The sequence below is a fragment of the Zalophus californianus genome, chromosome 6 (genome assembly GCF_009762305.2).
Source record: "Zalophus californianus isolate mZalCal1 chromosome 6, mZalCal1.pri.v2, whole genome shotgun sequence".
Taxonomy (NCBI): Eukaryota; Metazoa; Chordata; class Mammalia; order Carnivora; family Otariidae; genus Zalophus; species Zalophus californianus.
The window spans coordinates 83,331,348-83,357,025 of NC_045600.1; the positions used below are offsets into that span (position 1 = coordinate 83,331,348).

At 42.3% G+C, this 25,678-nt stretch overlaps 1 protein-coding gene across 2 annotated transcripts in view; it reads left to right on the forward strand.

Moving 5' to 3' along the window:
- The window catches only part of CHP1 (calcineurin like EF-hand protein 1), a 44,146-nt gene extending 31,166 nt beyond the window's left edge, over positions 1 to 12,980 (forward strand). Inside the window, exons 5-7 of one of the 2 annotated variants that reach the window (XM_027570565.1) lie at positions 7,452 to 7,513; positions 10,735 to 10,857; positions 11,010 to 12,980. In XM_027570565.1, the coding sequence (XP_027426366.1) occupies positions 7,452 to 7,513; positions 10,735 to 10,857; positions 11,010 to 11,063 (239 nt within the window). In that variant the 3' untranslated portion in view covers positions 11,064 to 12,980. The remainder of the gene's footprint in view (positions 1 to 7,451; positions 7,514 to 10,734; positions 10,858 to 11,009) is intronic. The other variant, XM_027570566.2, reaches the window with a different exon arrangement.
- The last annotated feature ends 12,698 nt before the right edge of the window (positions 12,981 to 25,678 follow it).

Here is a 25,678-nt window from a genome sequence, read left to right on the forward strand (position 1 = left end):
AAATGGTTAAGATGGTGAATTCTATGTGTATTTTACCCCAATAGAAAAAAAGGAAAACTAGTAGGTAAAACAAATTGAATCCCTTGTGGTTTTTTAAAATTTCTGCATTATAGTCCTTTCAAATCAGCAAGCAGTTAATAGTAAGAAAAGAAAAAAAAAATTATACTTCTTTATCTTTGTATTCCCATGGCTTGATCCAGATATTTTATGCAACACGTGGATTAGTCTTTTCTTTGTAGTTCATTTCCTTTGTAAATTGCTATGGTCTAAGTGCATTAATTCACACTGACCTTGACGAAAACATTCCAAACAGATTTGGTAGTTATTGGTGTATCAGTTAGGATTCCTTTAGCTGACTCATCTGGATTCAACAATAAGAAAGTATTTTATCTCACTTTACAAATCAGGTGAGGCAAGTGTCAGAGTTAATTGTGTTTTTTTCTATTGCTCTGCTCTGCCATCCTTAGGATGTGCTTCATCCAAAGGGCTGGCTCCTTGTGGTCACATGATGGCTTTCATCAGCAACTAGGCTGTGTTGTTTCCCTGTTCACATCTGATGGGACAGAGACAGACAGCTGTGGATGAGAGTCTGTTAGGAAGGAAGAAGGTTTGAATGCCACAGAAATGGTGAACTTTCCTTCCTTCTTCCCTTTCCCCTTCCCTTCCCTTTCTTTTCTCTTTTCTTTTCTTTTCTTTAGTAGGCTCTACACCCAATGTGGGGCTTGAACTGATAACCCTGAGATCAAGGGTTACATGCTCTATCAAATGAGCCAGCCAGGCATCCCCAGAAATGGCAAACTTTAGAATGAGATAGAGGGCGCCTGGGTGGCTCAGTCGGTTAAGCGACTGCCTTCAGCTCAGGTCATGATCCTGGAGTCCCGGGATCGAGTCCCGCATTGGGCTCCCTGCTCAGCGAAGAGCCTGCCTCTCCCTCTAACCCTCCCCCCTCATGTACTCTCTCTCTCTCTCATTCTCACTCTCTCAAAATAAATAAATCTTTAAAAAAAAAATTTAGAATGAGATAGAATAATAGCAAAGTGTTGTGTACGTTATACATAGTTTTTCCATTACTTTAGTCTTGGCTTTCAGACCAACTTTTACAGAGAGCTGAAAACCAATTAGAATTCTGTTGCAGTCTATCTGTTGGGATCACGTTCGTGTGATTCGATTGATGAAACCAAAGCTACAGGAGGAGTCTTATATGTCTACTTCTGTTTATATGTTGGTTTTCTCTGAATTTCCCACAGAGCAAAAGCAGCAGCAAGACAGCACTTTTTGGTGTACACTAAGAGCAATTGAACGTTGTACATCTAACAACATATTTGCCACTAAGATACATTTACCTTCCACATTTATCTGCTTAAAAATATGAGTTTCTAGGGGCGCCTGGGTGGCTCAGTTGGTTAAGCGACTGCCTTCGGCTCAGGTCATGATCCCAGGGTCCTGGGATCGAGCCCCGCATTGGGCTCCCTGCTCGGCGGGAAGCCTGCTTCTCCCTCTCCCACTCCCCCTGCTTGTGTTCCCTCTCTCGCTGTCTCTCTCTCTGTCAATTAAATAAATAAATAAAATCTTTAAAAAAAAATACGAGTTTCTAGAACCAAATTTGATTATGAACCATCTTTTACATAGAATAGGAACTCTGAGAGCATACTTGGTCCTATTTCTTTTTTATGCTGCAGTGTAAGTGTTAAAGGCAGCCACCAGGGCTGAACTGTACCTATATAGGCACAGGCCCAAGCACACATAGTACTACTGATCTGTTTGTCTCGAGGAATGGTTAGGAGAAGTGCTCTCCTCTTCGGATCAGTGAGGTTATAATGTCTTATATGAAAGGTACCACCCACCTTACGGTGGTTCAAGGTGTGGTAAGGAAGAGGTCTATAAGCCTCCCTGTTGATGTTCTAATTGTCTTCTTAAATGATTGAAGTTTTTTTTAAGATTTTTTATTTATTTAAGGGGCGCCTGGGTGGCTCAGTCATTAAGCGTCTGCCTTCTGCTCAGGTCATGGTCCCAGGGTCCTGGGATTGAGCCCCGCATTGGGCTCCGTGCTCGGCAGGAGGCCTGCTTCTCCCCCTCCCACTCCCCCTGCTGTGTTCCTGCTCTCACTGTCTCTCTCTCTGTCAAATAAATAAAATGTTAAAAAAAAAACCCTCTTCATTATTAAAAAAAGTTTTTTTTTTTTAATTTATTTGAGAGAGAGAGTGAGAGCATGAGCAGAAAGAGGAGAGAGGGGCAGAGGGAGAAGTAGACTCCGTGCTGAGCAGGGACTCCCCCCCCCCCCCCGCCAGGATCCCACGACCACGACCTGAGGCGAAGGCAGATCCTTAACCAGCTGAGCCACCCAGGCGCCCCTGAAGTTTTTTACAACACATAATGAGTGATGTGGGAAATAAGGAGTCTGCATGAAGCTCTTTTATTTGGAGGATGAGGAGTATTATAAAGTAGAGTTAGGGAGAGTAGCCAAGAAGAAACAGTGAAAGCCATTTTGCCACAGCTAAGGGGTAGGGGCAACCCAGATGTCCATTGAAAGATGAAAGGATATACCAAATGCGTTATATATATACAGTAGAACAGTATTTGACCTCAAAGAAGGAGATTCTGCTACATGCACATGGATGATACTAAAAAAAATAGTAAGTCAGACAAAAGGATAAATATTGTTTGATTCTTCTTATATGAGGTTCCTAGAGTAGCCCAAATTCATGGAAAGTTGTCAGGGACTAGAGATAGGGGGAAATGGGAAATTACTGTTTAGTGGGTCAGAGTTTCATGGAGAAGATGAAAAAGTTCTGGAGATGGTTGGTGGTGGTGGTGGTTACACAACCATGTGAAAGTACTTTAACTGTAATTGTGAAAGAGTCAAAATGGTAAATTTTATGTATATTTTACCCCCCCCTTTTTTTTAAAGAAGAATCAGTGATGAAAAGGTAAAGGTTTGACTGAGATCATTCATTTGGTCTTTCATTAAGCAAATGTTTGAGCAACTACTGTATGCCAGGCACTAATTTAGTCCCTTGATACAATGATGCATTAAATCAGATAAGGTCTTTGTTTTAATAGAGCTTACGATCTAATAAGGGAAACAGACAACATGGAAAATGACAGATGGGGGTGCCTGGGTGGCTCAGTCAGTTAAGTGTCCAACTCTTGATCTCAGCTCAGGTCTAGATCTCAGGGTCATGAGTTCAAGCCCCGTGTTGGGCTCCACTCTGGGCGTGGAGCCTACTTAAAAAAAAACAAGAAGAAAAAGAAATGACAGTTGAAGAAAAACTTCATGAGTGTGGCAAGTCTTGTGAAGGAAAAGGATAAGGTGAGGTGAGAAAGTGGTGAGGGGTGCCACTGCATTAGAAGAAGTTGTGAGTGAAAGAAAGCCTCTCTGAGCTAAGAATGAGCCAGCCATGCAAAGAACAGAAGAGAGCTCTGGGCACAGGAATAACCAGGGTAAGTGAGTACTTGGAATGTTCAGAGAACAAAGCATTACCAAGAAAGAGGTGAGTAGTGTGAAAAGAGGGGAGGGAGGTAACGGAAGGTAGGTGATATTTATTGAGCTCCTACTGTGTGTGTGCAGCACTCTTTAAAGTGCCCTTTTTGGGCACATGGGTGGCTCAGTTGGTTAAGTGACTGCCTTCGGCTCAGGTCATGATCCTGAAGTCCCAGGATCGAGTCCCGCATCAGGCTCCCTGCTCAGCAGAGAGTCTGCTACTCCCTCTGACCCTCCCCCCTCTCATGCTCTCTCTCTCAAATAAATAAATGAAATCTTTAAAAAAAAATTAAGTGCCCTTTGTGTATAATTCCTTCAGTCCTTACAACCCTGTGAGGTGGATTCTGTTATCCTCATTTTGCTTACCCCTTTTGGACCACTGAGGCACCGAGAGTTCAAGTAACTTGTTCATGTTCACATAGCTCGTAACCCTCAGAGCCAGAATTCTGCAGAGCCAGGGTCTTAACCAGTGTACCATATCGCTTTGACATCAGTGTCAGGAGCTCAGAGCAGAGGGAATCACAAGCAGATCACGTTTGGGAATCACAAGCACTGAAAAGCGTTTAATTAAAGCCATGGAAACAGAGATGCAAGAAGATAGCTCTGGATTGGGAGAGTCCAAATCATAGGACCAAGAATGGGGAGATAAAAGAGAGATGAGAAGAGTAAAGAGAAATGTTAACAAAATGGCTCAGTCATTTACGCATTTGACCATTCGTTTATCTTGGGGAAAATGTTTTTGCTGGTTCAGGGCCAGAACTGCCTGATAGGAATCCAGGTCAGTTAAGAAACAACTACTAATGCTGCAGTTTTTCTTCAAAGGTCCTATCGGGTAATCTCTGTATTTACCTCTCTGCTGATATCTTCCTCTGCTCACCATAGACTGGGTGGCTTAAACAACAGATGTTTCTCACATTTCTGGAGCCTGGAAGTCTCAGAACACCATGCCAGCACAATCAGGTTCTTGGTGAGGGTCCTCCTGCTGCACCCAGAAGAGCCCCCTTTTTCTTACTGTATCCTCATATGGGGAGGGAGGTAGAGACAGAGAGGAGGAGAAATTTCCTGTCTCTTCTTTTTATAAGGGCATTAATTCTCTCATGAGGACCCCACCCTCAGGACCTGATCCAAACCTAATTACCTCCCAGAGGCCTCACCTCCTAAGAGCATCACATTGGGGATTGAGAGTTCCAAAATAGGAATTTTGGGGGGGATACAAATATTCAGTCCTTGGCAGCTGAGTTTTAAGAATTAGCTGTTTCAGGGGCACCTAGGTGGCTCAGTCAGTTAAGCATCTGACTTAATTTCAGCTCAGGTCATGATCTCAGGGTCCTGGGATCAAGCCCTGTGTCTGGCTCCACACTCAGCAGGGAGTCTGCTTAAGGATTTCTCTCTCTCCCTAAAATAAATACATAAATCTTTAAAAAAAAAATTAGCAGTTCAGGCTTCTGTAAATACCTTGGCAGAAGGAGATGTGTTTATAATAGTTACCTGATTAAAAAATTCAGAAACAGGGGCGCCTGGCTGGCTCAGTCAGTAGAGCATGTGACTCTTGATCTGGGGTTCATGAGTTTGAGTCCCACTTTGGGCGTGGAGGTTACTTTAAAAAAAATGAAAATAAATGGTTGTTTAAATAAAAAAATTCAGAAACAGATGTTTATGGGTTATATAGCAAACAGATTTCCATTCCGAAATCATCCTGAAGAGTGCTTAGTAGATAACACATTTTGTGTATTTTAAACTTGACAACATATACAGGTATGTGTGTGTCTGTGTGTTCACTCTAGGGATTGTATTAAACACATATTACTAGGGCGCCTGGGTGGCTCAGTTGGTTAAGCATCTGCCTTTGGCTCAGGTCATGATCTCCAGGTCCTGGAATTGAGCCCCACTTCAGGCTCCCTGCTCAGCGGGGAGTCTGCTTCTCCCTCTCCCTCTGCCCGTCTTCCCTGCTTGGGCTCGCTCGCTCTTTCAAATAAATAAATAAAATCTTAAAATAAAATAAACACATATTCCATTAGGAATAGTAATGATCCTTATCTTCTTTCCTTTGCAATCTAAACCTCCTAAGCATATAAATTCTCAAATTTGATAAAGTTAACCAACTAACCAAATTGAAGAAAACAAACATTAGTGAAAGTCTCCCAGTTATTTCCCCCTCTAGAATTTTTTAAGTTTATTTATTTAAATAATCTCTGCACCCAATGTGGGACTTGAACTCACAACCCCAAGATCAAGAGTCACATGCTATACCAACTGAGACAGCCAGGTGGCCCCCCCTAGAATTCTAATATGTACCTTACAACAAGTAAGTTAAATTTTTCTAAAATTTTTACTTCGGGCGCCTGGGTGGCTCAGTTGGTTAAGCAACTGCCTTCGGCTCTGGTCATGATCCTGGAGTCCCGGGATCGAGTCCCGCATCTGGCTCCCTGCTCAGCAGGGAGTCTTCTTCTCCCTCTGACCCTCCCCTCTCTCATGCTCTCTCTCTATCTCTCATTCTCTCTCTCAAATAAATAAATAAAATCTTAAAAAAAAATTAAAATTTTTACTTCAACTTTTAGTGGACTCACTCCTTTTTGGCAGGGGAAGGGGTGGTTTCAACACTGAGATATTCATCCATGTTCTAATGCCTTTGTGCCTAGTATGAGCTCTGCCTAGAATCCCACCCGTCATCAGGTTTCTCTGTCTTTCAGGACCATGTTTAAATGTTCCTTGAGGGCGCCTGGGTGGCTCAGTTGGTTAAGCGACTGCCTTCAGCTCAGGTCATGATCCTGGAGTCCCGGGATCGAGTCCCGCATCGGGCTCCCTGCTTGGTGGGGAGTCTGCTTCTCCCTCGGACCCTCCCCCCTCTCATGCTCTCTCTCAAATAAATAAATAAAATCTTTAAAAAAATAAATAAATAAAAAAAATAAATGTTCCTTGAACCAGAAAGGCGTAACTGCCATACTTTTTGTTCCCTAGCATTTCATATGTATGATAACATTGCAAATGTATTAAAGTGAGAAGTATGTTGCTCTCCTCTACTAGATCATGAGCTGCAGAGGACAAGATCTAAATCTATCTTAATAACTAGAACAGTGGATTTTGGCCTTTTAGTATTCACAGCACCATACCAAAACCCAAAAACCTTAGTAGCATACTGTGATTCAGAGCTTCAAAACCACACTTCATTCAACTATAATTACAAGGCAGTCACTTCCTCAGTGTGACGATTTCTCACAGTTGCCAGTAAAATCATCCAGTGGTATGACACCTCAGCTGGTAGCTCTTCAGCAACGTGGCCCTGTCTGAATGATTTTTGCTCTTCTGAATTCTCTCATGTATCCTAGTTTCCGGAAGACTTACATATATATTTAAGGGAGAGAAACATGATAAGGCCAGGAAACCATCAAATTCTTGGCATTTTTATTTAAAAGTGAAGTTCTTAAAAAATAAAATCCTTAAAAAAAAAAAAGTGATGTTCTTTACTTTCAGAGTTCCAAGATGGAAGACAATTACTTGAAATTTGGCAGAAATTTGCCAAAATGGCCATTTTCCCCAAGCAATACTTTGTGTAGTCAGCTCCTTCACCTGCACGGCTCCTGTTCCTGGCTCCCTCTGAGCAGTGCACAGTAGACTTTGGTGGGTTTTGTGAGATGACCTCATGTCTAGAACCATTTACAGATTTGTTTTTTGTGTTTTTTTTTTTAAACATTCTAAGGTAAGAAAAAGAACATCCAGTTGTTTCTTTTTATTAAGTTTTCTTATTTGCCTGAAGAGGGGCCCTATTTTATCAGGGTTAAGATGTCATCAATTATGAGATGCATTTCAATTTTTTAAATGGTATAATGTCTTTAAAAGCTCTAGAGGTCATGTCAGTTGCTCTTGAGAAACTACTTGTCAGTTTCCTGTCTAGTGTTCTTTATGTATTTACTTCCTTGCGAAAGGGTGAAACACTGCTAATTTCCAGTAACTTCTCGTTTTCCCCTACCAGTTGCTTTTCGACTCTATGACTTGGATAAAGATGACAAGATTTCCCGTGATGAGCTGTTACAGGTATGTGGGACAGCTGCTGTGCATGTGGACAACTTGTTTGGGCTCTGTCTGCTTGTCCTTTTGGGCGGGAATTGTTCTTTCAGCAAGTGTTTATTTAACACCTGCCAGTGCAGAGTACCGTTTTAAATATAAGGCAGAGCCGGATGACCCCGCGGGAACGTGAAATGGCTCATTGAGTTCTCAACGACAGATGTCTCTGCTATTTAAAAGCCAGTTTAATGTCTTTTAGGTGCTGACTGGCAGAGCTAAACTATGCAAGATGGTCTAAGTCAGATAGTTCCATTATTGTTATATAAGTTTATTGATATCCAGGTATATTCTGATGACACTTAGGTGAATGCTGCTGTCCCGCCTGTCCGTGGGCTTGATGTAGGAGTCAAGGAACTCTTGCTGGGCTGGTGTACAGAGCCAAGTGCTCACTGTCCTCTGTTACTCCTGAGGACAATCCCCTGTCCTCCTACTAGCAGTGATTAGCATTTCATCCTCTTAGCATTGCCTTCCTCTTGTCTTCCCCACTTCCTTAAATACAAGTTCAGAGGGGAGAAAGTTCTCCTTTTTTCTTTTCTTTAATATTTATGATTCTGGAGGACTCTAGGAAGCTAATACATTCAAGACTTTCTGGGGGAGATTTGTCTATTTCAAGATAACACCTAAAAGGTAAAGTAGGGGGGCACCTGGGTGGCTCAGTCATTAAGTGTCTGCCTTCGGCTCAGTTCATGATCCCAGGGTCTTGGGATCGAGCCCCACGTGGGGCTCCCTGCTCCACGGAAGCCTGCTTCTCCCTCTCCCACTCCCCCTGCTTTTGCTCCCTCTCTCTCTTTTTCTCTCTCAAAGAAATAAATCTTTTTAAAAAAAGGTAGTAATAATAAAAGTCCTATTTGCTAATGAACTTCCAACTGGAACCCTGAGTAGCTCTGTGGAGTGCTGATTGGGCACAGAGGCATGGCAGACAGCGAGGGCCACTGGTTGCTGGGACCTGGATCAAGCCACTTCTAGACCCTCTTGTCCTCGCTAACAGACTGGATGAGTGATTCTTCAGACAACACCACTCCTCTCCCCACAGAGCACATGTGCTCAACACGGTTCTCTAATTCTAAAAATAAAACACTTCAGAGAATAATTGGACTGAGATCAGAAGAAGCTGCTATTTGAGGATGGACTTGTCTAGTCCGGCACACACAATCAAGGAAGATGGCAAATGGCTTGGCCATTCAGTATTTTTGCCAGGATTGCCTCTTTTTAAATTTTTCTTGTTTTGAGAGAGAGAGTTGGGGGGGGGGGGCAGAAGGAGAGGGAGAGAGAGAATCTCAAGCAGACTCCATGCTGATCACAGAGCCCGAGGTGGGTCTCCATCTCACAACCTTGAGATCATGACCTGAGCCGAAACCAGGAGTCACGCTTAACCAACTGTGCCATCCAGGCGCCCCAAGATTGCCTCTTTTTATTAATCCTTCCATTTGCCTATCTTTGTACCCCCAAATGTACAACTTTCAATTTTCAAGAATCAATTTGTGAAAAGAAATAACTAGTATTGAGGCAAATCAGCATTTCAGCTCTTTTTTTCTTTTCAGAAAATCCTATAATTTACTCTTTAAAAATCTATGTCATGAGATTGGAGAAGGGTGTAAAGGAGTGGGGCCTGTGAACTCCTGGGCCAGAAGGTCTTTCTCTCCTATGGAAAAGCTCACCTCTTACCTCTGAAGGCAGAGGTGGCTGACTACAGTGATGTGAGACATCACAAAAGCACCCTGTCCCCCATTTCATACTAACAGTCATATCACTACAGTTGCTTATTTTGCCTAAAGTCATAATTTTCAAAATATATTTACACCCTAAAATGTTAGCCGGATTGGGAGGAGTTTTTTGTTATGTGTGGAGCAAATTTGGTGAAACAGTGTTAAATTCTCTTGACTACAGTCCCTTAAATGTGCTTATTTTTCTAAAAAAAAGGTTTAGTATTTAAACCTTCAAAGATCTTTATGTTTCTTGGCTGTCCTTTAGGAATAGCTGGGTTAATGCACTGCTTCAGAGAGGACTGCATTCATGTGGGATTCTTAGAAAGCCCTGCCAAAGTGACTTAAACCAATAAGGAACTAGTTTGCCTCACGCAACAAGAAGTCTGGGGATAGATTATCTGGGTTGATACAGAACCTACGTGATGTCCAGGAACAAGCCTTCTGTATTCTTGCTCTGGCATGCATAACACAGAAGACTTTCATCTCACAGTCCCTAGGATGGCTGCTCTACCACCAAAGCATCATATCTATGTTCCAGACAAAAAGAATGGGAAGAGCATTAATCTCAGGAAACAAACTGAGGGTTGCTGGAGTGGTGGGAGGTGGGAGGGATGGGGTGGCTGGGTGATAGACACTGGGGAGGGTATGTGCTATGGTGAGTGCTGTGAATTGTGTAAGACTTGAATCACAGACCTGTACCTCTGAAACAAATAATACATTATATGTTAAGGAAAAAGAAAAAGAAAAAGAAGAAGATAGGAAGGGAAGAATGAAGGGGGGGAAGTCGGAGGGGGAGACGAACCACGAGAGACTATGGACTCTGAGAAACAGGGTTTTAGAGGGGAGAGGAGTGGGGCGATGGGTTAGCCCGGTGATGGGTATTAAGGAGGGCATGTACTGCATGGAGCACTGGGTGTTATACGAAAACAATGGATCATGGATCACTGCATCAAAAACTAATGATGTAACCTATGGTGATTAACATAACATAAAATAAGGGGTGCCTGGGTGGCTCAGTCGTTAAGCATCTGCCCTCGGCTCAGGTCATGGTCTCAGGGTCCTCGGATCGAGCCCCGCATTGGGCTCCCTGCTCGGCAGGAAGCCTGCTTCTCCCTCTCCCACTCCCCCTGTTTGTGGTCTCTCTCTCGCTGTCTCTCTCTGTCAAAGAAATAAATAAAATCTTTAAAAAAAAAATAACAGAATAAAAAAAATTTACAAAAAAAAAAAATGGGAAGAGCAAAATGCAAAGGACTCTTCCCCCAGTGAAGCTTTGCCTTCCTATCCAGTGACCTTGCCAGAGAGTTCTGCTCATATCATTGTCTAGAATGGCCTAGATGAGAAGACAAGGGTTTCCGCTTTCTGGCTGTTACATTTGAGGACATCAAAGGAAAAGAGGGTGGAGGTGGCTTTTTCTTTAATCTTTTTCTTTAAAAGAGTCCCACTGACCCCCAAGTCTCCTGTTATTCCTGGCTTTTGGTCCTGTAGGTGCTACGCATGATGGTTGGAGTAAATATCTCAGATGAGCAGCTGGGCAGCATTGCAGACAGGACCATCCAGGAGGCTGATCAGGATGGGGACAGCGCCATATCTTTCACAGAATTTGTTAAGGTCAGTCTGTCACCTCTTGGTTTGAAAAAGTTTGAAAATTCTGTCGCGTAGGAGGGAGGGAGAAAAACATTCCAATAAGAACTTGGGGCAGTATCTCCTCTTTTGACCTTCATAACCATAATTGGGTTTTGGGGGGGTTTTCTCCCCCCCAGGTTTTGGAGAAGGTGGACGTAGAACAGAAAATGAGCATCCGATTTCTTCACTGAAGGACTGAGACCAAACGGTTCCCTGCTTTCTAGTATTTAAGAACTGGAACTTGAGAGTCCTCCTGTCCACCAGCCCCACCAACACCCCATCATTCCCCTTCTCCCAAAGTACTACTGCTGTTGCATGACAACCCCAACTATGTTCTGTCAACGTAAACTTGCCTTTGGTGTATAAACAGGGCATTACAGAATGGTACCCCAGTCTATTCTGTTCAGTATCATTCACCAGTTATCTCCATTTCTAAATATCATCTCCCCTGGTTCCCTGCTGAAGGCCACATGTCCATCCCGTCTGAAAAAGTGAGAGAGGCAATCCATGCCAAGAACCAACCAGCAAAGCTCTTTCTCTGGATGTAGAAGACAGCCTTGCTGCCTCCCCTCCAGCCAGGCTTCGGCATGCTCCTTCGTCCTTTTTTAGTATGTCCTTTCTTTCCTACTTCTCTGTCACTTAGTTCTTCAGTCTCCCTGCTCTTCATTAAGCTTCAGTCCCTCTGTTCTACTTGGCCCCCCAAGCTATGCCCGTTAAGCGTATTTCTCACTTGGCAGGATAGTGTGGCGGTCTGGCGGTTTTTGTCTACCTTTATTCTTAAATGGGTCTCTGGGATGTTGCCTCTACAGGAGCTTTTCCACAACCAACACTTCTCTCAAAAGAATGATCATCTCTTGGTCCCCTGTACTCTGCTCTGTCATCAAAGGGCTATTGGTTAGATGTTCTTGTTGAAAGGTGGTGGCCTTGGTGAGAGGTATAGAGCCAAGGCTTCCACGTGGCTTGCCCGGATCGCTCTACCTCTGGCCTCTGATTCTCAACTTACATAACTACGTGGCTACTCTTGCTAGTACAGTGTTGACTCTTCAGAAAGGGGCCATATGCCGGCAGGTTTGCTTAGTTTTCGGAAACCATCACCACCACAATGGCTGCCCTGATGTTGTGCTTGGGGCCTTTCTCGTGGCTTTTTGGTCAGGGAGCCTGGGCACTCTGAAAGCCTGGTGTATCCCCAAACTTCTGCAGCATGGCTTATGCCTCAGTGTTATGTGCCCTGGAATGTGTTTCACGTCACATTTCCAAATTGGATGAGCAGTGTTAACGGAAGTGCCTAACTTAGCCCAGTCCGAGAGATTTAAAGATTGTCCTCAGTGTCTTGAAGTTTTGCACAAAATTCTCAATGAATTTTACACTTGGCAAATGTTAATGCTGGAAGCCATAGTCCGCTCCTGGAAGAGGTCCCAAGCATTGAATGTATTATTATCATAAGCTGCCTGGTTACATTGACTTCCCAGCTCCTCTTGCAAACCACTACTCATCTCTTAGAAACAAGGAGTCTGGCACCAGTGGCACAACCTGAGGTGGCATTTACAGGCCTTTGCATGAGCCAGAGCAACTTCTCTGCCTATCCAGCTTAGTGTAGACCTCAGTGAATCAGACTGTTGTCCTCCTGTCTTTATGAGTCTCTTCGTCTATATATCTGCCCTTGGCTGATTTTCTCTGACACCTTGCTTGCTCGCTTGGTTATTTCCTTGCTTTGGAAGGCCTTGTTTCCTTGCTTTGGAATACTTTTGGCAGGGAATTGCTTAAAAACAAAAACAAGATACTGCAAAGGGATTGGTAAGAGTGGGAAACAGGAGTGGCCAGGCCGGATGACTCAAGTATAAATGACTGAGGAATTCTGGATGAAGTATCAGTCTGACTTTGTGATCAAGTGATGTAATATAGGAAATGGATAAAAGGGAAGAACTTTCTGACACTCATCTGTTAGAGAGGTACTTCAGAGGCTCCTTGACTTCCATATGTAAAGTTCCTTAAGATATGGCTTTTTCCTCCTTTTGGCTGTATAGCAAACTGTTTTAATCCACGGTTGTGCCTTATTGTTCCATTAAAATTGTATTCTTCGATCCATCAATAAATACTTGTGGTTAAAACAAAATAACTTGGGTCAGTTTTGTCTTAAGTGTTTTTTAAGAATTTTATAAAGCTCAGTCCCCTCCTTCAAGTTTGAAATCCCAAACCGTGTTTCCCTTACTCAGGTTTATGTCTGTGCTGTCAAATGCATGTTTGCTCTGCTGCTGCCTGGACCTTTGATGTGGGGGTATTCGGCTAGGGGCCAGCACTGAGTGCCCCTGGGCACAGGTTTGTTACCTTGGCCACTTCCCACTCACTCCAGGTAGGACTCCATTTCTGTTCTTGACTCCCTGGCTTTTTAAATGTAGAAAAGGCCTAAAAATGGGGTATGTGTTTATTGCTTGTTATTAAGTCATCCACCCCCTCAAGCATGTGCAGCCTCAATGACACATTATACCCAGCTATCATTACATGGCTTTTCACATCTTCAAGACTCAGTGACTTGGGGAGTCTTGATCTCAGCTTGGGTCTTGATCTCAGGGTCATGAGTTTGGGCTCAACAGTGGGCTCCATGCTGTGTGTGGAGTCTACCTAAGGAAAAAAAAAAAAGACTCTGACTAATTCATCTGTAAGGTGCGAATATCTCGCCTTAGGTTTAGGGGCATGCCACTGGACTCAAAGCAGTAATAATAGCTGGAATCAGCTATACAAATTCTAACATGATACCCTCTTCTTTTCCCATCCGTCTGCCTCAAAAATTCATTCCAAATGACTTGCTATGGTGTTTAAGCTTTGTTTCACTTTGAGTCTAATGTTAGGATTCAGTGAAAGTGGAAACTAGATGAAGGACCAAGGGGTCCATTTTGGGAAAAACTGAATGTTACTGGCCATGGCCAAAGGAACAGCAGTCTTGTGACTAAAGTAGAACATAATCAATACTGTAAAAATGTTATAAACATATTACAGCATTAAATATAGTTTGAGGAAAATCCCCTCAACCAACTTGATTTCTCTTGTTCCTTTTTGGTCTGTCCATGCATTACATATTTGAACATAAATGGAACATAACACAAGATTATATCAGCTTTAAAAAATTAATGTATTAGCAGAGAAAGTCAATTATCATAAGGTTTCACTTATTTGTGGAACATAAGGAATAGCAGGGAGGACATTAGGAGAAGGAAGGGAACAATGAAGCGGGGGAATCGGAGGGGGAGACGAACCATGAGAGACGATGGACTCTGAGAAACAAACTGAGGGTTCTAGAGGGGAGGGGGGTGGGGGGATGGGTTAGCCTGGTGATGGGTATTAAAGAGGGCACGTACTGCATGGAGCACTGGGTGTTATTTGCAAACAATCATGGAACACTACATCAAAAACTAATGATGTAATGTATGGTGACTAACATAACATAATAAGAAAATAAATTAAAAAATTAATGTAATATTTCCCTATGTTACCTGTTCTTCCTAGCTTATATTAATGGTTACATTTTACAGACTAGATATAGTATTTAATTATTACCTTGTTTATTGTTTCCAATTTTATCTGTTCTAATGATACAATGAATACCTTTCTCCACAGAGCTCTTTGAAAAGATTTTACAGGAGTGGGATTACTAGGTCAAGGTTTGGACATGTACTTAAAGCTTTTGATATGTCTCCAAAGAAATGAATGTCAAACTGCTACAAGTAATTGAATTACTTTATTTTACCTTCATTCTTCTTTTCAGAAGAGTCTTTACTGTCATCTATTTTTTCAAATTGCTTTTAGAATCATGTTACCAAGTTCTGTATGTAAAATACTGGAATATGGGGCACCTGGGTGGCTCAGTCGGTTAAGCAACCCACTCTTGATTTTGGCTCAGGTCATGATCTCAGGATCGTGAGATCAAATCCTGTGTCAGGCTCCGCACTCAGTGGGGAGTCTGAGATTCTCTCCCCATCCCTCTGTCCCTCCCCCACTCTCTCATGCTCTCTTTCTCTCTAAAATAAATAAATCTTTAAAAATAAAATACTAGAATAAACTGTGTTGATTAGGATTTAAAGCAAACATTCATTGCAGAGATGCCTCAGAGAGGACTATCTTTACAAACTGGGTTTCTTATACTATAAACCAGGTATTTATCCTGTTTCCCAAACACTGAGAGCAGAACTGCTTGGAAGGAAGTCATTACTGGACTGAAATTCCCTAAATTCACATTTTTTAAAAAAAGGTTTTATTCATGAGAGAGGAGAGAGAGAGAAAAAGAGAGGCAGAGGGAGAAGCAGGCTCCCAAGGAGCAGGGAACCCTATGTGGGACTCAATCCCAGGACTCTGGGATCATGACCTGAGCCAAAGGCAGACGCTTAACCATCTGAGCCACCCAGGGGCCCTTAAATTCACATTTTGACTGAGCTTTGAGTCAACAAACGATTCAAACTAAAGGTGGCTGGTATTTTCTAATACAGATCTGTGATCTGTTTAACATCTAGCTTAGTAGAAACTTCAATTTAGAGTTTCTTTTCCTCTACACCAAGGAGTGATGGGAGATGTACCTATAAGGTTGTGAGGTACTGCAGGCAGTTTCTTCCCATCTCTGGGATGGAGCAGACCACAGTGAGGAGCCTCATGTCTTCTAAGATGGAGTAAGCAACTAGCCTGACATCTTAACCTGCGGTGGAAGTTGATCAAGGATTTGGTCTTGAGATGCCAAGACTCAGTTTTCTTCTCTATTCAGTCTTCTAAGCACTAGATTCTGACCTCTTCTCGAAACTAGAAAGACTTTGGAGACATGGTCTTGACACTTTCCACCACCCTTTGCAGTCTATTTAAGAACTGAACCAGGTAGGTGAATAGTTATATCCTATACCTGAATGTGGTTGCAGAAATAAGAATTAATCAAATAAGTTCTCTTGTCTGCTATAATAGATATCAAGCACCATTAAACAGATTTTTAGTGTTTTATTCTGAAAATCTTACTCCCTAAAACACACACACACTATTACTTTAGAAACAATTTTTTTTAAGATTTTATTTTTAAGTAATCTCTACACCCAACTTGGGGCCTGAACCCAAAACCCCCGAGATCAAGAGTTACATGCTCTACCAATGAGCCAGCCAGGACAGCCTCTTCAGAAACGGGGTGTGTGTGTGTGTGTGTGTGTGTGTGTGTGTGTGTGTGTGTGTGTGTGTGTGTGTGTGTGTGTGTTTTAAGGTGGGGGTAGGGGCAGAGGGAGAGAATCTTGTGTGTGTGTGTGTGTGTGTGTGTGTGTGTGTGTGTGTGTGTGTGTGTGTTTTAAGGTGGGGGTAGGGGCAGAGGGAGAGAATCTTAAGCCAGGCCCCACACCCAGTGTGGACCCCAATGTGGGATGCAATATCACAATGGTGAGATCATGACCTGAGTTGAAAGACACTTAACCAACTGAACTACCCAGGCACCCCAGAATTTTTTTTTAATTAAATTGATTTTTTTTAAAGTTTTACGTAATCTCTGTCCCCAACATGGGGCTTGAACTCACAACCCCAAGATCAAGAATCTCATACTCCCATCAACTGAGCCAGCCAGGCACTCCTAAGGAAGAATTTCTTAATTATTATTCAAATGAGGAACAGGATATCACAAAAACTAGTGCATTCCCTAGCCCTTAGTTGCTAGAATTGCTTAAGCAAAATCTTGAATGACCATTTTTGTCAGGAATCTTGGAGAATTCCTAAATTACAACAGAGGTTTACCTAGATGATCTAGAATTCCTGCCTATTGGTTCATAACATACTAAGTAGGTTCTCCCTGTATATATAACACTATTTTTCAAAAATATTTTTTAGGGGCACCTGGGTGGCTCAGTCATTAAGCGTCTGCCTTTGGTTCAGGTCGTGGTCCCACGGTCCTGGGATCGAGCCCCGCATTGGGTTCCCTGCTCAGCAGGAAGCCTGCTTCTCCCTCTCCTGCTCCCCCTGCTTGTGTTCCCTCTCGCAGTCTTTCTCTGTCAAATAAGTAAAATCTTAAAAATGTATATTTTTATTTTGGGGGGCGCCTGGGTGGCTCAGTTCAGCGTCTGCTTTTGGCTCAGGTCATCATCTCAGGGTCCTGGGATCGAGCCCCACGTCTGCTCAGCGGGAGCCTGCTTCTCCCTCTCCCTCTGCTTGTTGCTCCCCCTGCTTGCGTGCTCGCTCGCTCTCTGTCAAACAAACAAATAAAATCTTTAAAAAATATTTTTTTATTTTGTGTGTGTGTGTGTGTATTTGTTTTGTATTTGTTTTTGTTTTTAGGAACACACAGGTACATCTGCAAACTTTTTTAACATGAAGGGCATGATTGTTGAGGAAATAAATGAGAAACAGTCTGTATTATCCCAGTTGACACTGTTTTATGGTTTTGTTTTTGGTTCTTTCCTAGTTGCCTGTGCCCTAGGAAGAAATACATCTATAATGGGAAGTTATTTTTAGCTAGTGTTGCACTGATCTATCAGAATGTATGGCTGGAGCTAAGTCCTAGAGATAGGTCCTCTGCTGTGCTAGGCAGTAAACCCTTCAGTTGCTGGGTAGAGGATAAGTATGGGAGGGAGGGGTCCTGAGTATAAGAGGAGGCAGAGAAGGCAACCTTGGGTCTGGGGAAATGGGAAATGCGAAGTGTGTAAGTATTTTAATATTTTAATAACTGAACTAAATATCAATTGACCCTACCAATATCCTGGATTGAAGGCACTATCCTTTTCCCATTGAATTATCTTGCATGTTGGTCAAAAATTGATCCTAAATGTAAGGGTTTGTTTCTGGACTCTCAATTCTGTTTCGCTGTCTCTATAGGCCTATCCTCGTGAATACTGTTTCAATTACTGTAGCTTTGTAGTCAGTTATGAATCGGGTAGTGTAATTCAGACTTTTTTTTTTCAAAATTGGCTTAGCTATTCTGTGTCCTTTGTATTTCCTTATACATTTCAGGATCGGCTTGTCAATTTCTACCACACACGTGCTAGGATTTTGTTAGGTATTGCATTGAATCTAATCAATTTGAGAATTGCCATCTTAATACTGAGTCTAACAAACCATGAACATGCAAAGTCTCTTTACTTTAGATCTTCATTTCTCAGTATGTTTTATATTTTTGGTGTATAAATTTGGATTTGTTTTATTAAACTTTTTCCTAAGTATTTTATTCTTTTTGATGCTATTATGAATGCAGTTGTTAATTTCATTTTTTATATTAGTGTAGAGAAATAGTTGATTTTTGTATACTTATCTTGTATTCTGCAACCTCACTAAACATAGAAGTTCCAGTACTTTTGTTTTTACTCTGTGCGTGCTCCTTGTTTTTGCTCTGTGCGTGCTCCTTATGATTTTCAACAGAGGATCACATCACCTGCAAATAAAGGCAGTTTTGTTTCTTCCAATCTGGATGCCTTTTGTTTGCCTTTTTTGCACTGACTACACCCTCCAGTACAATGTTGAATAGAGGTGAAGAGAGCCTGTGTCCTTGCTTGGTTTCTGATCTTAAAGGGAAAGTATGAAGGCTCACCATGAAGTATGATTTTTTTTTAAGTAGGTTCCACGCCCAAAGTGGGACTTGAATCACGACCCTGAGATCAAGAGTAGTATGTATGCTCTTCTGACTGAGCAAGGCAGGCTCCCCCATTTTAAGTGAAGGTTTTCCCTTAGTTGCCCTTTATCATTAACTTCTGTAAAATTAAGACTCCTTAGCTTCATCCGAGGACTTTGGGAATTGGATCTCAGGGAGGTGCAGCCTTAGGAATCCATATTTCTAGGAAGCACCCCATTTGAGAGCCTTACTGGTGTTTGAGGACCTACATCTCATACCTGGGAGCCACCGTTGGCACCGTGTAATAGCAACTTCTAATTACCCTACTTGCCTCTCCTGAAACAATCCCTTTAGAAAGGATCCCAAGAGCCCTACAGCTGAGTGTAGGAAGCAACAAAACTGCCAGTTATAACGGTCTGACATTTGCCAGCAGAATCCTTAAACGAAAGAAACGAATTTGCTCTCCTGTATTGACCACAGCTAGAAACAGCGGTCTGACGTTTGCGCCCCTTATGAAGGAAACAAGTCAGAGAGAATGAGATACAAACGAGCTATTAAACTGTCTGCCTAGGTGTGGTATTATGTCCGGGATTAAAAACTCCCGGTCCGAGAATGAAATTATTAGCAGTATAGTTGAACCTAACGGTGTCTTATAAAACTGTCATGCGGCCTAGCCAGACTACCTTTCCACGAAGTGACACGGGTTCTACGCGGAAATAATTTTACATTCCTAACAAGTGAATTACAAAAACGTTTTTCCCCCGTTACCTCAACTCTGGGACCCAATCCCACAAAAAAAAAGATCGAAAAGAGTGGGGTCAGCACTATTGACGGACTTACATTCCAACCAGCCCACAGCGGGAAGACAATGCGCTTGCGCAAGTCGTTAACCAGTCGGGACTCAGCGGCAGAAGCGGAGGCGGAGCTTTTGGAAACGGCTGCCGCAGGGTTGGCGGACTTGGGAAAGAGCGAAGATGGCGGAGTGAGGCGTGCGGGTGGGAGCCGGCCGTTGGGCCGGGGGCGGTAAGGCCCCCGGAGTGTCCAGTGCTCCTTCTGGTCGGTGCGAGGTAAGCCGAGAAGGCGGGCGACGGGAACTAACAGGAGGTGGCGTGGCCCAGCCCGGTCGGGGGACGGGAGCGCGCGGAACCCTGCCTGCAGCGGGCGCGGGCCTCGGCCTGGCGCGGGTTTCCTGCCGAGCTGCCTCGGGCGGCCGTACAAACCTTCCGGAGTGTGTCGCACCAACACTTCGTTTTCTACCCGCCTCTGTCCTTCTCAGTGCCTTTTTTTGTCTGCCTTTGTGCTTTCGGCTTGTTCCCCGGTGATTGCACCCACGCGGGTGTGTATCTGCCAGCCGCTGCGTCGTCCAGCGGTTTATTTTTTTAAAGAATACCTTTATTTTATTGATTTATTTATATTCCTCACCTGACGGCTTCGTGTTCGCTGTTTTGCCTGAGTCTCCGGTATCAATCGAGGCCTACTGGGGCCCTGAGTAATTTGTGTCCCTGGTCCGTTGACCTTGAGATTTGGTTTAATAGATTCTCCCCCGGGATTTTAATTTGTATCATTCACGTTCTCTTGCTACCTATTCATTCATTTCCCCCTCCCACCCCTCAAACTTTTAAGATCCGAGTAAGCAGCTTTGTCCTTGTATGACCTGGTAATTGCTTAATGGCGCATTAATCTCGACTGACTGTAGGTCCCGGTAGAATTCACCGTTGTTGTTTTCCAGAATTGAAGGAGCTAGCCAGTGTACAATTTTTATTTATTTATCGTTTATAGAGATAGTGAGAAAGAGTTTGGGGAAATATTATTAGAACGTAATTTGTATAATGTGGTGGGGTTGCCAAGTATAATGTCAAGTCATTTGTATTCGGTTCTTGTATATGGGGTTTCTTTTTATAAATTGGATTTTTATAACCCCTGATTCGGTGTTTCACTTAAATCCTTGGAAAATTTCCTGTTACTAGGTTTCTGAATTAGTGAAGCCTATTTAGAATTGGCATGTTAGTTGGGTGCAGTTCCACTGATATGTCATAATAGGAATGAATATTTCTGGTGGGCTCTTTGCTGGTCCTTGATTTAGCAAAGCTGGAAATACCGCGTAAAGAATAGCTTCCTTATAAATAAGACCTTTCTCTTTTGTCAGGAGTATTTTTTTCAGTTTCATCTAGAAGAAGAAACAAGATATGTAGGGCAGAGGAAAGGAACGGTATTATTCCTACCTTACAACAGAGGGGTGTGGTCATCTATATTAAAGCAGAGGTCTTTTGTGAGAAGAGGGACCACGGCATCATCAGGTTCTTAGTGGGAAGAGAGTACCATAAAAACTTGAGAACCACTTATTCAAGAGTTTTGATACCCTTATAAAATTAGTGCCAGTGCAGGTAGAGAGTAACTTCTTTCTGACTATTCCTTTTGAATAGTTTTTGATAATGATTTTTTTAAAGAGTATTTTAGAGAGGGAGAGAGCCAGAGAGATCGCAGGTGGGGGCAGAGGGAAAGAATCTTGCAAGCGCACGCGCACACACACACACACACACACACACACACACACACACACCCACACCCACCCACACACCCACACCCACCCACCCCCTACCTACTTACCTACCTACCTACCTACCTACCTACCTCTGACTGAGGTCAGAGCCCTACCTGGGGCTAGATCCCAAGACCCATGAGATCATGACCTGAGTGGAAACCAAGAGTTGGACACTTAAATGACTGAGCCACCCAGGCGCCCCATGGTGATGTTTTAAAAATAGCTTGGTTCATTTGAATAGTTTTGCACAAAGAAGCATATAGCACAAGTGAGGGCTGTATCCTTACTGTAATGTTGTTTTTATTTTTCCTTATCACAGGAAGAACATTTTCTTTGGCTTCCAGGTGCTTTTATACATCTTGAGAAGAAAGCAAAAATCAGAACTCAGGATTTGGCAAGTGAGTAATAGTGGCTAATGCTTCCAGATACTGTTTCGGCAGCTTGAAAAATAGCTAGATAGAAGTAGAACAGTAAGCTTCAACAGAAAATGAACATCAAAAATGACTAGAAATTTTTAAGATTTTATTTATTTATTTGAGAGAGAGAGAAAGCAATAGAGAGAGAGAGCAAGCATGAGGAGGGGGCAGAGGGAGAGGGAGAAGGCTCCCCGCTGAGCAGGGAGCCCAATGTGGGACTCAGTCCCAGGACCCTGGGATCATGACCTGAGCCAAGGGCAGACGCTTAACCGACTGAGCCACCCAGGCGCCCTGTGACTAGAAATTACTTACATTTAAGCTAAACCTTGTATTTTCAACAAAAGCAGTGTATCAAGTATAAAAAAGAAAAACTTCATCATTTGTCCAAACCAGTAATTTTTATTGGATAAAGAAGAAAGATACAGCTTTAATTAGATTGAAGATCAAATGATAAAATATAAGTGCTCCTAGGCAAATTTTAGGATATATTCACTTGTTCTAATTATAGGTAAATACTGATATTTTAATCTTTAATTTCTAAAGCTTTTCACTACACCATTAATATTTCTAGGTATGAGTCTAGCCATAGTGTTGCTGTCTTCTGAATTTACCACAGATGTATGTTCTATTGCTCAAAGAGCAGGAAGTGATATGTGCTTTAAAAATTGAATTTTAAAATTTTATCTGTAAAATAGGGTTTCCTAGGGCTGCTAAAACAAACTAGGTGACTTAGAACAACAGAAATATATTGTCTCACAGCTTTGGAGATCAAACATCCAAAATCCACATGTGGGCAGGGTCATACTCCCTTTGAAGGTACTAGGGAAGGATGTGTTTCAGGCCTTTCTTCTAACTTTTGGTAGTTCCTTGGCTCGTGGCAGCATGACATTCTCCCTGCGTCTGTGTCCTAAGTTCTGTGGGGACACCAGTCATGTTAGATTGGGGGCCCACCCTGCTCCAGTAGGACCTCATCTGTAGTGACTGTATTGACTGTTTTCACATAAGGTCACATTTTGAGGTGCTAGGGATTAGACTTCAATTTATGAATTTGGGGAGGACACAGTTCAACTCATCTACTTAGTCATATACATTGATTGTATTACGTGGAAATCATTCAATGTACAGCTGCTTTAAGGATTAAAATATTGTATATCACTTATAAAGGTACTTGAAAAATAGTGAAAATCATAGAGACAGAAAGTAGGATGGTGGTTGCCAGGGGCTTCAGGAAGGGAAAATTGGGAGTTATTATTTAATGGGGACAGAGTTTCAGTTTTGTAAATGAAAAAAAGTTCTGGGGATGGAAGGTGGTGATGCTTGCACAACAATATGAATGTACTTAATACCACTGAACCGAACACTTAAAAAGGGTGAAGATGATAAATTTTATATTATGTGTATTTTACCACAATAAAAACAAATTTTAAAAAAAGGTAAGTAAAAAATTCCAGCTATACAGACAGTCCCTGACTTAATGATGGTTCGTCTGAACAATTTTTTGCCTTTTCGATGATGTGAAAGCAGTACACATTCAGTAGAAACCATACTTCAGTTTTTAATTTTTTTTTTTTTAAGATTTTATTTATTGGGTGCCTGGGTGGCTCAGTTGGTTAAGCGACTGCCTTCGGCTCAGGTCATGATCCTGGAGTCCCAGGATCGAGTCCCGCATTGGGCTCCCTGCTTAGCAGGGAGTCTGCTTCCCCCTCTGACCCTCTTCCCTCTCGTGCGCTCTATCTCTCATTCTTCCTCTCTCAAATAAATAAATTAAATCTTTAAAAAAAAAGATTTAATTTATTTATTTGACAGACACAGCAAGAGAGGGAACACAAGCAGGGGGAGTGGGAGAGGGAGAAGCAGGCTTCCCGCGGAGCAGGGAGCCCAGTGTGGGGCTCGATCCCGGGACCTTGCATGACCTGAGCCGAAGGCAGACGCTTAATAACTGAGCCACCCAGGCGCCCCCAGTTTTTAAATTTTGATCTTTTCCCTGGATAGTAATAATGTGGTGTGATGTTTTTATGGTGCTGGACACTGGTAGCAAACCACAGCTGTAAATCAGCCACGTGATCCACGAGGGTAAACACATACAACTGTTCTTCACTTTCAGTACAGTATTCAATAAATTGTATGAGATGAGATATTCAGTAATTTATTCTAAAATAGGCTTTGGGTTAGATGATTTTGCTCAACTGTAGGCTAATGTAAGTGTTCTAAACACGTTTAAAGTTGGCTAAGCTAAGCTATGAGGTTTGGTAAGTTAGGTGTATTAAATGCATTTTTGACTTAGGATGGGTTTATCAGATCATAAGGAGAATCTGTATTACAATGTACAAAAGGAAAGGAATAAAAGAAAAAAAAGAAAAGGAATAAAAACTGCTGGGACAAATTTAGGTGAGAGAGCCTTTATCATATGCTTTTAGAACAGGGGCTTTGTTGCTTGAATTTAGAACCTTAATTAAATCCAGGTAGAGGGCGCCTGGGTGGTGCAGTTGGTTAAGTGTCCAACTCTTGGTTTCACTTTTGGCTCAGGTCCTGAGATTGAACTCCACGTTGGGTACTGTGCTGATTGGGATTCTTCCTCTCCCCCGTTTGTGCGTGCTATGTGCACACACACACACACTCTCTCTCTCTCTCTCTCTCAAATCTTAAAAAAAATAAATAAATCCGGGTAGATAGTAATAGAAACGACATTGGTATAGCCCAATATTAGTAACATATAAATATCTATCTGCAGGGAACTGATGTAAATAAATGTAGGTGCTTCTGTACTTAAAGGGTAGCTTTGGGGCACCTGGGTGGCTCAGTCTGTTAAGCATCTGCCTTAGGCTTAGGTCATGATCCCAGGGTCCTAGGCTCCCTGCTCAGTGGGGAGTCGGCTTCTCCCTCTCGCTCTGCCCCTCCCCCTACTCATACTTTCTCGCTTGCTCTCTCTCAAATAAAATCTTTAAAAAAAAAAAAAGGTAGCTTTAATTCTGATATGGAATGATCACTAATATACATTAAAGGGAAAAGCAAGGTGCAGAACATGGTGTGTAGTATACTTTCATTTGTGGGGAGAAAATAAATCTACTTACACAGATGTTATGTAGCCATAGAATATATAAAAGGTTATGGAATTGGGTTATGGGCATTAAGGAGGGCAGGTGATGTGATGAGGATTGGATGTTACAAGCAACTGATGAATCAACTCTACATCTGAAATGTTATGATGTACATCTGTTCATGATGTAGTATATGTTGGCTAATTCAATTTAAAAAAAAATAGATAAGTGGATATGGAAGAAACATTGTATATCCTATTGTACCTTTTCCTGTTAGTGCTTTTGTTACCTATTCAAGTAAATAATTTAAAATTTTCAAAGAAAGGAAGCACTCAATAAATGTTGAATGACTGAGAAGTTAAATTTTTGCTCAGGCAGTGATTTTACGTCAGTAGAGCCTATCCATATCTGGGGGCAGAAACTGTCCATCAGACCCAGCACTATTTTTTTTTCTTTCAAGATTTTGTTTATTTATTTGAGAGAGAGCATGAGCGGTGGGGAGGGGCAGAGGGAGAGGGAGAAGCAGGCTCCCCACTAAGCAGGGAGCCCCATGTGGGATTCAATCCCCAGGACCCTGGGATCACGACCTGAGCCAAAGGCAGCCACTTAACTGACTGAGCCACCCAGCTGCCCTGACCCAGCACTATTTTAATAAGACACTTAAAAACTTAACTGGAATGATAAGGATAGCCATTGTGTTTTGTAAAATGCGTTCTGAATTTACATAACAAAGTAAGAAAGGAGTTTTTTGCTTTTTTTTTTTTTTTTGATGCTGAAACCCGGGAGCAAACCGAATTTTTATTTTTATTATTTTTATTTTATTTTTTAAAGATTTTATTTATTTATTTGACAGAGGGAGACAGCAAGAGAGGGAACACAAACAGGGGGAGTGGGAGAGGGAGAAGCAGGCTTCCTGCTGAGCAGGGAGCCCGATGCTGGTCTTGGTTCCAGGACCCTGGGGTCATGACCCGAGCTGAAGGCAGACACTTAACGACTAAGCCACCCAGGTGCCCCCGAATTTTTATTTTTTAAGAAAGGAGTAATTAAACCCCCATGATATATCATTCGTTCTGTCCTTCGAGGAAGCAAAGTGTATTTTATTCAATGATGCATAACAGATTATCCAAAATTTAGTGGATTAAAACAACAGTAAACATGTATTATCTCTTACAGTTTATGTGGGTCAGGAGTTACAGAGCAGTTTAACACCGGGGCTTCCTGGCTTGGATTCTCTTCTAAGGTTGCAGTCAAGATTGGCTGGGTG